The sequence below is a fragment of the Pseudoliparis swirei genome, chromosome 18 (assembly GCF_029220125.1).
Source record: "Pseudoliparis swirei isolate HS2019 ecotype Mariana Trench chromosome 18, NWPU_hadal_v1, whole genome shotgun sequence".
Lineage (NCBI taxonomy): Eukaryota > Metazoa > Chordata > Actinopteri > Perciformes > Liparidae > Pseudoliparis > Pseudoliparis swirei.
In genome coordinates, this window is record NC_079405.1 from 11,263,362 (window position 1) to 11,278,345 (window position 14,984).

Here is a 14,984-nt window from a genome sequence, read left to right on the forward strand (position 1 = left end):
GAGATTACTTTTATACTTTAGCGACCTCATTTTTCTAAATTTTACTTGTAAATTTGCAGGTGAAGATTTTATATTCAAAATAAAACAAAATAAGACCATTGGATAAAAACCTCCAAAATGACAATCTGTAAAACCCCTCATTTGGAGACATGTCAAAAGGTTTTGCACCCAGCAGTGACGATGTTTGCTGGAGTTTAAACTCCCAAACCGCTATGACATAAAAAAGTTAACCATTAACTTATTCACAATCATTTACTTTTTATACTTAAATGTTATTTCTTCTAATACGTGTAATACGTATTATCTTACTTATTAGTTTCTATTTTAAATTATGTACTGCAATTTGTCTGCAAGACTATACTTGTAATTCAGTAGTTTCCCCTTTGTTTTATTGATCTATTGTTTTATTGATCATTTTTTATTGTGAGGGCATCTTTCAGCTCTATTGAAGGTAAAGAAAAATCATAAAAAATGTATAGAAACACGTAATGCATCAAGAAATTATTTCGTGATGAATTTACTTAAAGAAAAGGATAAACATAATTGTGACAAAGAAAGTCTGGTAGAAAGAGGTAATCATGTGTACAGCAGGAAACTGACCTCACTTGACACCTCCTGTGCAGGTACAGGGAAGCAGGAAACAGACTACTGCATTATTCAACTTCCTCCTTTCATCTTTGTTTCCATCCCCCTCCCCACTCTCTAATAAGGGCTCTCATTCAACCTCTCCCTGTTTTCTCATTTCCGTCTCTCTCCGTATCCTGGTGTTTGACTTTCACCTTTCTCTGGTTGCTCTCTTTTTCTTTTGACTTTTTCCACACATAACTTTCTCTCTCCTTACGCCTTTCGCTTTTTGTGTGAAACCATCATCCTTACATTCAATTAGTTAACTATCCAAGGTAACAATAAACCCTTTTTGCATCACAGTGTTATTTAAGGTTGTGTATTTTAACAAACCATAGAGTCGTCCTTAAAAGAATAACAATTACAAATGAAAACTTAGAAATAACAAGAAAGATCCAGGGCAAAACGTGGAATATTGCACAGTGGAAATGCAATATAGCAGATATCTGCAACATATGTGCTCTATTAATTCACTCTTTAGCCTGACAATTTGCACCATTTCTCCTTTCTCCCACCACAGAGGTCGCTTAACATTTGATTCATTAACTGATGTGGAATAGCGGTGCACTGCTGCATTCCACTAACATCTTTACACGTTTCTTAGTACGCCTGGCTAACGTAGGAAATGAGATGACTTTCCTAAAAAGGTCACACAGAGTGGTAAACATGTTTTTCGTTTATTTATTAGTCTCCAGTTTCTTTCCTCCGAATCTTTTAATAACTATAGCTGCTCTGTGGGATTGCCTCCAGAGCAAGGAGGGGGGAAAGGAGAAGAAAGAGAAGAGGAAAGATGGATGCAGAGAATGATAAACAGATTCTAAATCAAATTCATGTCAGAGGAATGTCAGACCGCAGGAGAAGGAGGACGAGTAAGGAGAGAAACCGAGGAAGACGAGTGTAACCAGATCTGTAGTAGAGACTCGGGAGACTTGTTTTTCAGTCTCACCTACTAGCCTCCTGCCGGCGAACCTTCATCAGGCCAGATTATATTTTTAATAAATCCTCACTCTTCTCCTCCTTTCTCCACCTCTTCTTTCGGATGACCAGTCAACCAGAGCAGTGGGAATCCGAAGGGAAAAAGGGTAAAACATGGAGGTGGGATGACAGATAGACAGACGGGACCTTGATATCTTGATAACAATGACTTGGTGAGAGCAGAGAAAGCAGGATGTAATATCTTACTCCACTTGCAACAATATTAACTAAAAGCCTTTTTTAATTTGTCAGATCATATAATATAAAGAGGACTTATATTGAATTAATGTATCTTGTGTTTCGGTTCACTAATTTAACACATTACCAACTCAGCACATGAATACTGAATGTATGAATACTGATGTTATCTGTGAATATTTGTGAATAATATTGTTGATACTTTCAAGACATTTCTAAATTGGTGGGAAACCTATAGCCATTATTAATTATCTTTATTTATTGTTTTATTTTGTGTCAGTAATGAGGTGCAAAGCTAATTTGGCTTCATCCATTATAATTGTAAGCTGTCCCCCTCTGCTGTATCGATTCACATATATTATCCCCTCCCTGTAATTTAGTTAAATTGTTTGTGTTTTACACATACATGAGCAGCTTGATTATATATTATTTATATATTTACACATTGCGGTGGTGAATCCTTCATAATTTTTCCTCTACATGTATGAGTACAAGCATACTCACACGTGTCTGTTTGTGTGAAGTGGAAAGTATGCATATTCTTTCCTGTGTGTGAGTGTTTGGAAGTGAACATGTGTATGTCAGAGGGAAAAAGAGACGCAGGCCTATGTGTGTGTGTGTGTGCAAAAGAAGGAGTTACTGTATGTGCACATGTCTGTTTGTTTGTGTGTGGGTTTGGAGTGCAGTGCTCGCCCACACTGACCTTTGTCAGGAAGAAGCTGTGTTACTGAATTAATATTCAGCTTTAACTAGCTGGTCCTACCACAGATCAATCTCTATGCAGCTCCTATCCCAGTTATCCTACGAGACACATCTCTCTAGGGACGAGAGAGATACATATACAATGCCTCATTATATATCGTGTTAATAGAAAAAGGGACAGAGGCACCATACTGTTCAGATAAATAAAGGTAGAATTGAGTTGTAATAGTTTTCTGTGTGTTTTGTCTGTCAAACATAACTGTATTGATATGTACTGGTATGTGTTCTTTAAGGGGCTATAATCAATAGTGTATGGTATTAATGGATTAAATAATTAAATTAAATTAAAATGACATTTATTTAGTTTAGCCCAAATTACAAATTTGCCTCAGAGAGCTTTACAATCTGTACACATACAACATCCTCTGTCCCGGTTCAGGAGAAAAACCTTTAACAGGGAGAAAAAAAATGAAGAAACGTTAGAGAGAGCAACAGAGGAGGATTCCTCTCCCCGGACGGACAGAAGTACAATAGATATCTTGTGTACAGATTGTGTGTACAGAATGAACAACACAACAGAGTGTTGTTTGTAAAGAAGTTGATTATAGTGCCAAAAATAATTACTTTCACTGTTCTTCAGTCTCACAGCTCTCATACTGTAGCCTTTACTTTGGCTGCAGCAGCTAGCTGTTTTCCCTAAAAACGTACTGTATGTTTCCTACACCGCACCAAATGGTCTGTAAAAGTTAACGACTAGCTGGTGAACATAGAGGAGCGTTTAGCAGCAAAGAGCCAGAAATAAGAAAGAAAGCAACAAATGTGTTCTTGAATGACTCTTCAGGTGCCCGATGCTATCCTGAAGTGCCAGCGTGCCGGCATCACAGTGCGCATGGTGACTGGAGACAACATCAACACAGCCAGGGCCATAGCCATCAAGTGTGGTATCATCCGCCCCGGAGAGGACTTCCTCTGCATCGATGGTAAAGAGTTCAACAGGAGGATCCGCAATGAGAAAGGAGAGGTACAGTAACTCCGTCAGAGGGAGAGAGGCTGAGCTCAGAAGAAAGAAAGATGCCTCCCTAAATCTAAATCATAACCACCTGTCCTTTTATTTCTGTCTGTGTGTGCATGCCCAGGTGGAGCAGGAGCGTCTTGACAAGGTTTGGCCTAAACTCCGAGTTCTGGCCAGATCCTCCCCAACCGACAAACACACACTCGTAAAAGGTGAACTGGTTGCAGTATTACATAATCATTACTTGAAAGTCACCTTGATTTGACATTGGTCTTCTGCTTTACCGTTTATATAATTGGTCGGGAGTTTCGCAAAATCCATTAATAACTTGTGTTATTTGGTCAAGATTAATGTCTTTCAGATCGTGTGTTCAATGTATTTGCTCTGTGTGTTTGACAGGCATTATTGACAGTACTGCGACAGAACAGAGGCAGGTGGTGGCTGTGACAGGTGATGGGACCAATGATGGACCCGCACTAAAGAAAGCTGATGTCGGATTTGCCATGGTGAGCAAACCATGTTTTCATTGTATTCTACTGTTTGTATAATTGTCCGCCTTGCTCGCTTACTCAACATCTGCAGATATCTTCTACCTCTGCAGTATGTAGGGTTTCTTCTCTGCCTCTAAGCTCTGCCTGTGGCCGTGTAGATTAGGAGCTCCCCCTAGTGGATGTCTGAGTGCACACAGTTTCTCTGCAGTAGATATTACTTGTTAGACTACTGAAAACCAAAAATACAATATTTGGTATTCAGTTGTTTCTTCTACTTCTGCTCTCCTGACAAATTAAATAAATTGGCTCATCCATACTACCATTTTCCTCCATGGTCCATTATCATAAGGTTTCCAACCTAATTTCTTGGAGGGTGTCCTACTCCTGTCATCAAACCACCAATACACACACACTGACTCTTAATTAGTCTGTATCATCATTAGGGATGTCCCGGTATCGAGTCTATTAACGCATTTTTAACCGATCGATAACGGCAATATATTGAGCCCGATCTGATCCTTTGTCTTACATCGAATATCACACAGGTGTTGTTAACGATAACAGGGAGGCTTCCTTGTTTTATACTTTATGTTTCAGAGAAAGAAAATCAAGTAACAGCTTCAATGCAAGTGTTTCTTTTCTGAATGCAATGCAGAGCTTTTTAATTGTCAAACTTTTACATTACAGAATTACTGCAGCAAAATGGATAGTACAACAACAGAAATCAGTCGAAAACAAAGTACAATAAATAGTCAAACAATAAAGATATGAAGTGAGTCGGTATAAGCTTATACTCATTGATTCTTAAAAGACTGAGATCAATATTGGGAGCAAAATAGAAACATAATTGTGACATCCCTAATGATCATTATCCATCATCACAGCTCCTGTCCAGAGTCCAGAGGTGGATGGATTAAGTTTAGGAATAGTTCAATGTAATGCACACATGTTTCTGACTGCACCTTTTCCGTTCTCTTCCAGGGTATTGCTGGTACAGATGTGGCCAAGGAGGCGTCAGACATCATCCTGACTGATGATAACTTCAGCAGCATCGTTAAAGCAGTAATGTGGGGCCGGAACGTCTATGACAGCATCTCCAAATTTCTTCAGTTCCAGCTGACTGTCAACATTGTGGCCGTCATCGTGGCTTTCACTGGCGCCTGCATCACACAGGTCAGAGACGCGTGTGACACGCGTGTGTGTGGTCGTGTGTGAATATGGCCATGTGATTGGGTTATATTAGCTTAACTGGATTATGTTCTGTAATTCAGAGTGAAATACTTCAAGCAAAACGATGTAGGTAATGAAAGGCAAGGGTGTGAAAAATTTGTTCTAGTAGAAGTGCTGGTTATTCGCTTCTTTACATCCCTCCTCGTACTGACGTTTGTGTGATTTCTTATACATTTCTGCAGGATTCTCCTCTTAAGGCCGTGCAGATGTTGTGGGTGAACCTGATCATGGACACGTTTGCATCTCTGGCCCTGGCCACAGAGCCTCCCACAGAGTCTCTGCTTATGAGGAAGCCATACGGTCGCAACAAGCCGCTAATCTCCAGCACCATGACGAAGAACATCCTGGGACACGGAATCTACCAGCTCATCCTCATCTTCACACTCCTCTTTGCTGGTACGGACTATAGCTCTGCAGTACACTAGGGCATCTGCACCTTTATGATGTGTCATGAAACGGGTTCAGAGTTAATGACATCGTTCTAATAGTTTATTATCCCCCCCCTCCCTGTAGGAGAGAAGATCTTTGACATTGACAGCGGCCGTAATGCTCCTCTCCACGCCCCTCCATCTGAGCACTACACCATCATCTTCAACACCTTCGTCATGATGCAGCTCTTCAACGAGATAAATGCCCGAAAAATCCATGGAGAGAGGAATGTCTTCGATGGTATCTTCAGGAACCCCATCTTCTGCACTATTGTTTTTGGCACTTTTGCTCTGCAGGTAAGCTGATTGTTTTTGGTAGGTTATGATCATACGTTAGCTATGATATATTTGTATGACTTGTGCTTTGCTTTTTGTAGATTGTGATTGTGCAATTGGGAGGGAAGCCATTCAGCTGTCAACCTCTGAACCTGGAAAAGTGGATGTGGTGTATTTTCTTCGGGCTGGGAGAGCTGGTCTGGGGACAGGTAACATGCAAACTCATCCGTCTCTTTCTTTTAAATTTCCACTCTGATGGTTTTCTTGCTTTAATTCTCGTTGATTATGTTTTCCTCTTCCTCTTCGTATTCCTACTGTTCTGACCCGGTGCTCTGTCTCCTGTCCGGTTTAGGTGATTTGCAGCGTGCCCAATAGCAAGTTGCGTTTCCTGCGGAGGGCTGGCCAGTTAACCCGGAAAGATGAGTTACCAGAGGAGGACCCAAATGATGATAATGATGAGATTGACCATGCAGAGAGGGAGATGAGGAGAGGACAGATCCTCTGGTTTAGAGGACTCAACCGCATTCAGACTCAGGTGAGGACACAAGTTCAATCCCCAAGTTGTGATTTGTTGTTTTATCTCACAGAGAGATGTTGCTGGATTGCTCCTTCTTGAAAGAAAGAGACATTTTGATTAAAGGGGCTCCTTCTCATCAGTTGTATCTTAACTTGATAATAAGTGTTTACTTTTTGTGAAGACAGTTAAGCACCAAGAATATTTAATTCCACCAGGCTGTTTTCTGACGAGGCTTTTTGTCTGTCTTTGTCATATAATACATCTGTACTCGGATGTAGCACAAACTCAGATGACACCTGATTAGCTTACCCCTAAGAAGAAGTGCTAGACTATGTTGTGTGTTCTTCATGTTAGCCAGTAACAGCCTTCAAGTAATTGTATCTCAAAGTGGTATTTAGGTACATGAAGATGCAGCTTTCTCTCGCTGGACTGAGCGATCACGTGTGGGGACCTGTGGAAGCTCGACAATCAACAGTCACTCTGCACACCGTTATCACTGTGATATTCAAGAACGTTTTTTGCTTCTGTGTCAGACTTGATTTCATTTGACTGATGTCACTAATGGTTCAGGGTGAAGGTATCTCGAGACATTATACTGTCATCCGACAGAGGCAGCAACACTTGGTTAAGTTACAGACGAAATATGGCTTTTCCGTATCAAAGGAGAACCACGGTGTATTTTAACTGAAAAGCAGATGACATCATTAAAGATGGGTCCAACAAGGCAACAGGCAAGAGTGGTCAGATGGAAAAGGTTTTACACAAAAACTCCCTGATTAAATCAAACTGTTAAATGAGAAAAGAAATTCTTTGTTTTACACATTCAACTCAAGTTACAGACCAACTTCCTGGTTCAACTTTGCCTATATTTGCTGTAGTTCTGCACACATTAAAGGTTCCCTTTGAGAACGGGTCGGATCACACAAAGTAGCAAGCTCCTCCACTACCTGTGCTGTGAGCACACAATTGAAAACTCATTCACCTCCATTGTTTTTGGTCGGGGTCAGAAACTTGGAGCGAGGTAAGAGAGTTGTTTTTTTCGTAATTAGGGTAAACTTACCCTTTGAGTAAAATTTTCGTGAGGGCATACTACACCCTGACCTTTAGCTGTGTCTCTCCCCTAACCCCCCCACCCCATCATTTCATGGTTGAGACACTGTACTCCCTTTAGTCACCCAGCAAATCAACCTGTGTTGCCATTTGGTCTCTGTCACTCTGAGCAGCCATTTGTCCTCTCCTGTTCCGCTCTTCTCCTACAGATTGACGTAGTCAACACCTTCAAGAGTGGCACCTCCTTTCAGGGGGCGGGGGCTCTGAGACGCCAATCATCCACCACCAGCCAGACCCAGGATGTAACCAATGTTTCTAGTCCTAGTCACGTGTCCTTGTCCAATGCCCTTTCCTCTCCTACAAGCACTACTGCTGCTACTGCTCCTCCCACTACTGGCCGTGAGTCAGAACTCTGTCAGTCTGCTTCTCTGCTCTCTTTGCTTCAGAGGTGCCATCATGTCATGAAGTTATCTTTCTCTGCACCTTGTCCGGCTTGTAATTCTTACAACAAATTACCGTGACAGTCTCCATTTTGGGGTTGGCATCTCTGAAGATTCGTCTTCTTTTTTTTTTTTCTCTCTCGCTATCTGCTTTTTTCATTTTCTCTCTCTCTCTCTCTTCTGTCTTTTTGCTGTTCATACTGGATTTCAAATTCATCTTGATATCTCCTCCCGTGCTTGGGTCTACTGTCGTCTCATTGGTGGATGTGTGTTTGTTTCCTCAGAGTGCTAGGAGTGCAGGACTAAGGGTGATACCCACGGCGTGACATTTCAGGTTGTGAGTTTGTCTCCCTCTGCTCATCCCCCATCCACCATCCCATTCTCCAAGCCGTCCATTTTTGTTTCTTGACAAACATTTATGTGAACTAATTCCAATCAACTCACCAAGAGATTGGGTAAACATTCAAGTATAAGTTACAATGTTGTCTTATTTCATCCGTCAGTTTGGTACTGATGAGGCAAATCACACTGAATTGAGCGGAGCAAAATTTCTTCCTGCTATTCTCCAGCTGACATAAAGGAAAACATAAAGGGCGCTACTAGTTTGTGTCCTAGACCTAATATATATTTTTAAAAATAAGAATTGTCTTTCAAATGGGGATCTAAAAAGGTGCAACTGAAATCTAGCCACAAGAGGCCACTGTCAATATCAGGGATTATCGTTACTTAATTATTTTGTCGACTTCCATCTTCTCTTTCTTCCTCTCTTGTTTACAGTGTCTTTAACCTTTATCTACGGATAAGAATCAGATGTAAAACTCTGCCGAGGGATGGGGAATCCCCATGAAGCAAATAATTCATCCCGTCTTGTCGCTTCATACTGTCAGTGTAGTTAACTGTCATGTTGCCATAGTTACGGACATAGAGCCTATGCAGCACCAGCGATGTCAATTCAACCCCCCACCCACCCGTTTCTAACACCCCATCAGTGTTACTTGTCAGACATCCTGTCACATGCACTCATCCAGACAGGCCACTCTTATTATTTGTGTTATCTGTTGTGTCTCCGTATACCCTACTTTAGGGTTTCCAGAGGAGCAGTACGACAATATTTACAGTATTTACAGTATTCCATCTGATCAAAAACTCAATATCTATGAGGCCTTTAATGCACTGTCAATGGAAGAGTTAAACACTATTGTAACCCTGTTGTACCAATATTTCTTTGTTATACGATACTTATTGATGAAAAAAGTGCTTTGACAACAGGTAAATTGTTGAAGTCAGTCATCAACCAAAAACATTGTCTCAGAGCTTTGTAAAGGTTAGGAATTACTTTTTTATATCAATATTTAAAAAAATTATATTCTAAAATGGGTTTGATAATATTTGCACATAATAATCCTGCATTAGTAATTCCAGGTGTCCACAGTAACATTGCTAGCCCTTTTGTATACACCTCAATGTGCTAAGATGAAAAGGTAAAAACATAAAATAATGTCGCCGTGCGTAGATCCTACATTCCAACGTCTTGATATGTTACATGCAGGAAGGGTTTTGATGAAAACAACGCTTTCCTGGAATCCATAAATACTACTCTCTCTACTACTAAAGCATCACATACTGGTTTGGGGCCTATACTTGACTGTTTGCTTAGACGTGCATGGAGTTGAAAGCTGTCTGACCTCTGACAGTAAACATATTATTTTCATTATTCACCTCCATTTGTTTTGTGTCAGCAGTCTGTGTGCCGGTGTCCTCTTCTTCCCCGTCCGGTGGTCATTTTGCATGTAGTTTGTGTTTTCCTCTTATTTACTTCCTGTGTTCATAATATCTTCACCTAAACATCACTGATGTTCTGTTTTGGGAGGTTTGACATTTTGTTGTGCGTTTCACAAGGCAGTGCTTGTGTTGACCCCCCTCATGCAGAGTTTGACTCTCTATGGCTCTGTTTGGGACCGTGCTATCTCTGTGTGTCCCATTCAGAGTCTGTGTGGATATTGTTCTGGTGACTCCAGAAGTCTTTAAACCACCCGATTTGGATCTCTCAGATCTAACCTCCTTCCTTCTTACTGACCTCGTCCACCAGATTTCTTCAAACTTGCATGTGATATTCTCCTTTAATTTTTTTCTTTGAGCATTCCATTTATTAACGTGGCTTGTTTCTAGGTATACAGCACATTGGACTAAAGCGTATACTTACAACGAGCGTTTGTGTTGCTTTGGTCTTTGTTTTTCTTGAAATGTATGATTTTTTTTCTTTTTTTTTCTCGATTGTGTTCCTCACGGCTTTACTTAGTGCACGCCAAAACCGAGTGACTTGTGAACTGTAGTGGTCTTGTGAAAGCTGAACACAGACTGCAGTTGCTTCTCCTCCTTTATCTTCTCCTTCACCTCTTTATCCTCAATTGAGAAGTTCTGTCCTTCCCCTCTGTCCCTCCTCTTCCCTCTTTCCTCCAATCCCGAGGGTCCTTCCCACCCTTCTGTGGTTCTCTGACATCGCCTCTCATCGTTTTTCTTCTATTTCCTCCCCTTTCTTTTGATTACAACAGATCCGCGTTGTGAATGCATTCCGTAGCTCTCTCTATGAAGGCCTGGAAAAACCAGACTCCAGATCCTCCATCCACAACTTCATGACACACCCCGAGTTTAGGATAGAAGACTCCACGCCCGACATCCCGCTCATCGACGACACCGACGATGATTCTGCTCGGAGGAGGAAGTTCTCCAGCCAGCCCTCCTCCCCCAACAAGAACAACAACGCCATCGACAGTGGCATCAATCTCACCATCGACACCAGTAAATCAGCCGCCTCCTCTGGCCCCGCCAGCCCTCTTCACAGCTTGGAGACCAGCCTCTAACCCTGATCCTAACCTCAGCTCTAACCTCTAATGTCCTTTCTTTGCAGTCTGGGGGCCCTTATCCAATTCCTCCAGACATTTAACTGCAACCGTATACCTTGTCACCCCCAAAAGTTCACCAAATCCATCTCAATTCTCATACTCCAGCCCCCTTTGGTCACATTCCCCCCATTTACTCGCCCACACCGGACAGGTTCTGTGGCAAAATCCTCATCTTTCCTCCCTTAACCTTGAGCTCTTAAAGCTCGCCGCTCCTCTCGAAATGGAGGAAGTCTATAGTAATATGACACGGTGAAAAGAAAAACAAAACTTATCATACAATCAAAAAAGCGCAACAGTGCCACAAATCCCACACAGCCACCCTGCGTCTGTGGTGGTGTGTGTCGGGTGGCGGCGGTGGTTGTGTGTATGACTCTATGCGTGTTCGCATGTACTGTATAAGCGTGCCGCTGACTGCACATATGTATGACTGTGTCTTTAGTGGCACCGGGAGGAGGAGGACGAAGAGGAGGAGGGAGACACTGCTGAGGAGTTCAAATCACAAAACAGGAAAGACTCAAAACTCTCCTTACACTCCCTCTCCTCAACCACAACAACAACAACAACATTGTCAATACTGATAATAGTTTAAATTAAATTGAAAAACATTGTTATTATTATGATTCTGATTATTATTGTTATTATTATTGTTGCTCCTGCATGAATGTACATTGCCCAAGTTTTATTTTAAAGGGTTTTAATTTGATGGGAGACCTTGTGTTGGGATGGGCTCGGCCTTTCGGCCGACTGCTGTATTGATGACAACATCGTCCCCCCCTGTGTGGCATGAACATGTACCCGACTGTAAACATTTATTTCATCCATAAACAGAAATGTGTAACGAGGTGGTAGGGCTCAACTTGCACAGTAGTTTTGCACCTATCGGAAAAGAGGGACGCAAAATAATAATGATGATGATAGCATTTATGGTATATAATCTATAAATATAAATACATATAAATATATTTAGAGAGAGTTTATCTTTGTTTGTCGGCATGTTGCCTTGTTCCTGCTTCAATGGCTCAAAATACTTTGACTTATTTATGTCTTAAAGAGAATGTAATTTGTTTACAACCTCGTAGAGATAAACTTCCTGGTTTCTAGAAGGAAAGAGGCAAAACTGAAGCTCAGAAGGACCAGAGCTGCGTTGGTGTGTTATTACTGAAAAAACGTGCTGGAATTTGCCTGCTATCTTTTCAAATATTGTAGATATTTTTAGAGGATTAACAAACAAAAAGAAACCAAAATATAATGGGATACGTAGTAAATGTGGAATCTTAGTATTACTCTATATGATTGTTGGGATCAAGTTGGAGCGGCTTGCCTTTTCTAAACGGAGGCCTCCTTTTTGTGACAGAGGGGGAATATTTAATTATTTTTCACTTCTCTTTTTTTTTCTATGAGTTGTTTTTCTGTGCTTCAGCGCTGGCCTGGGGTCAGGGCTCGAGTCAAAGGCTGATTTCAGGACCTTTACCGTGAACTTTCATCTCGATAAACCTGCTTGTTCAAAGGACTTGATGTTTAAGAAGATTGTGTGACCACCAAAAAGGCTGCAATCGAGTTATATTAGAAATCTACAGTTATATTTGGCTGATCTGTGCAGCATGGAAATCAGACCTTTTTTTGTTCAAAATCTAAAAGATTGTGTTTATTTTTATTTTGTATTTAATTTTGATTCATTATTTGTTTAAAGGATTTCTGTTTCCTCTGGCAGTGACACACGCAGCCCCACAACAATGTTGGTATCTTTAACATCAAAAAAAGCAAAACTGACACACAAAAAAAGACAAATTACAACAAACATGGAATGTTGCTTTGACTCTTTTTCTATATATATAAAAGACGATCCTTTTCTGCACTATCTGGTTATGAATGAAAACTTCTGTGGTGTAACTCTAGATGTGCTTTTGTGTGTTTTAACCGAGCTTGTCTTCCTGCCGTCACAGAATATACAGTACTCTAGCATCTCAACTGTACTCACTAGTCGTAAACTATTTATTGTGCTTTGACCAATCAGACATTACCAGAGATAAGTAACATACAGAGGGCACATGTATCCAGTCTTATTGCACTCAGAAGGACAAGGCCACTTAACTAGTCTGTACTATTGTTATTTCTATTACTAACCGAAGTCATTGGCAAGCATGACGTGAAAGGCTCATTATGCAACTTGAAAAAATTCACGATTTTTCTACTTTAAAAAAATCTATACACTACTTCAGTATAACAACATTTATCCAAACTGTTTTTTTCTTTTTTCTATCCTCCTCCTCTGTCATTTCCCAGTCGATCCGTCCATCTGGAAAGGGTGCACAAGCTTTACCAGTCAGCTCAGGCGTGTCGACAAAGTAATATGGACCATTTGCATAATATCTGTCTCGTTTAAGTTGGAGAGAAAAAACTGTCTGGATTCTGATATTCTGCTGAGAAGCTGTTGATTTATTTTGTTTCCCTTTCCAGTGTTTTAACTTGACAATTTATTTGTTTATTTGTCTGTAAAAAATTAAAAACAATAAACAAAAAACAGGAACAACAGCATTTTCAATAACAAGTAAAGACTTAAGCCAACATTTTCCAACCACTTTTACATCCAGGAGGACATTCAGCTTTAGAAGGATGCAAACACAAGTTTAAAAATAATGTTTGTAAATACAGCAATGAGTCCACTGAGGACAGAAACTCCATGCGGACTGGTGCGAGAACAGGAACTCTTCCTGACTACGTCTACCATCATGCACCACGAGTCACACTGCCCATGCAGCTGTTTGGCTCCATGTAATCAATCACGGCTCCTGTCAGAAACACTTCAAAACTACATGATAACTTGTGTTGTAACAACCAATAACTTTGTTGATATCCCCGAAGATGATGATGATGATGATATCAATGATACTTCTTGCAATATACTCTCACCTGCCTCGATGTACTGTATTTAGCAGCATGCAGTTTGTGGAACAAAGAAAAAGAGAAATGCCATCAGATAACTTGTTGGCATACCATTTATGGGTAAGTGATCTAAGTGTTCATCTTGTTTTTATGATTTTTTTTTTATCTATACAATAATTGTAAATAAAGAACTCAATGTCTTTGTTCATTTAATACTATGCAAAAAGTCATGCTTTTCTGATTGTTACCCACCCTTAATCCTAGAGTGTGTTGCTGGAATGTTTGTGGTCTCAAAAGTCAGTAAAAACAATGTGATGTAAATTATTTTTTAGCTTGAGGAAAGTAAAACAATGGTGACATTATTATTATGATACCATGAGGAGGATGACAATAATGGTGGTGACAGTGATGATGACGATGATGATGAACTGTGACTCTTGCTGCTTGACTGTCCCATTTACAACACTCCTGACAGGAGCGCAAGTGAAAAACATAATAAAAACAAAACAAAAAAATATTGAATAATCCCTAAATAAATCTCCCAGAGCAGCATGACCCAGCATGGTGTGTCCTGGCCCCGTGTCACATGTCCTGTTCTGATTCGTTGTGCTTCACCTTTCAGTGTCAACTTTGATTGTGTTTCCATTTTCATTGCTTTGTTTAAAGAGGTCTCTGCCTTAGGAACATGTTTCAGTGTGATGGTCAAAAGAAGCTCTTGTTGTTATGCTTCATAAAGCAGTGGGTCCCATTCGATGACCTCATGGCCCTCTCAAAGGAGGAAGTCCTAGAGCACCCTGATGTCCAAGGGGTTCAGGGCGATGACCGTGTCCAGTCATTATTACGACATCACTGGTTCAAGCTGGACTGAGGTCTCAAATCATTCACATCTTCCTCTCAGTCTACTGTTTCCTCTCCAATATACGTTTTTGGGAAAAAGTGATCCAGCAAAGTGAATCTGAGATTCAGTCGAGGCCTCATGATGTAACACCCTCCATGATTTCATCAGAAAGCGATGTTCAGTGAGGCTGTATGTTCTTGTCCCCGTTGTGCTTTGAGCTAAATGCAAACCTTCTGAGGTTGAGTTGGTAAAATGTTTACCGTGTTCTTCTTAGTAAAGTATATTAACATGCTAACATTTACGAAATAGAATAGAAGTTAAAGTACAGCATGACCTAAAGTACAAATGACATTTCCATGAGCTGAGGCTCATGGGAAGGTCATTTGTTTTCAAGTTATTTTGACATAAAGTGTTGAA

General features: G+C 40.6%; 1 protein-coding gene across 2 annotated transcripts in view; it reads left to right on the forward strand.

Moving 5' to 3' along the window:
* atp2b2 (ATPase plasma membrane Ca2+ transporting 2) overlaps nucleotides 1-14,311 on the forward strand; it is a 67,410-nt gene extending 53,099 nt beyond the window's left edge. The window contains exons 13-22 of one of the 2 annotated variants that reach the window (XM_056437704.1): nucleotides 3,341-3,520; nucleotides 3,636-3,723; nucleotides 3,911-4,017; nucleotides 4,984-5,175; nucleotides 5,415-5,628; nucleotides 5,746-5,957; nucleotides 6,038-6,145; nucleotides 6,289-6,471; nucleotides 7,713-7,805; nucleotides 10,496-14,311. In XM_056437704.1, coding sequence (XP_056293679.1) covers nucleotides 3,341-3,520; nucleotides 3,636-3,723; nucleotides 3,911-4,017; nucleotides 4,984-5,175; nucleotides 5,415-5,628; nucleotides 5,746-5,957; nucleotides 6,038-6,145; nucleotides 6,289-6,471; nucleotides 7,713-7,805; nucleotides 10,496-10,804 — 1,686 coding nt within the window. In that variant the 3' untranslated portion in view covers nucleotides 10,805-14,311. The remainder of the gene's footprint in view (nucleotides 1-3,340; nucleotides 3,521-3,635; nucleotides 3,724-3,910; nucleotides 4,018-4,983; nucleotides 5,176-5,414; nucleotides 5,629-5,745; nucleotides 5,958-6,037; nucleotides 6,146-6,288; nucleotides 6,472-7,712; nucleotides 7,806-10,495) is intronic. The other variant, XM_056437703.1, reaches the window with a different exon arrangement.
* Nucleotides 14,312-14,984: the final 673 nt, after the last annotated feature.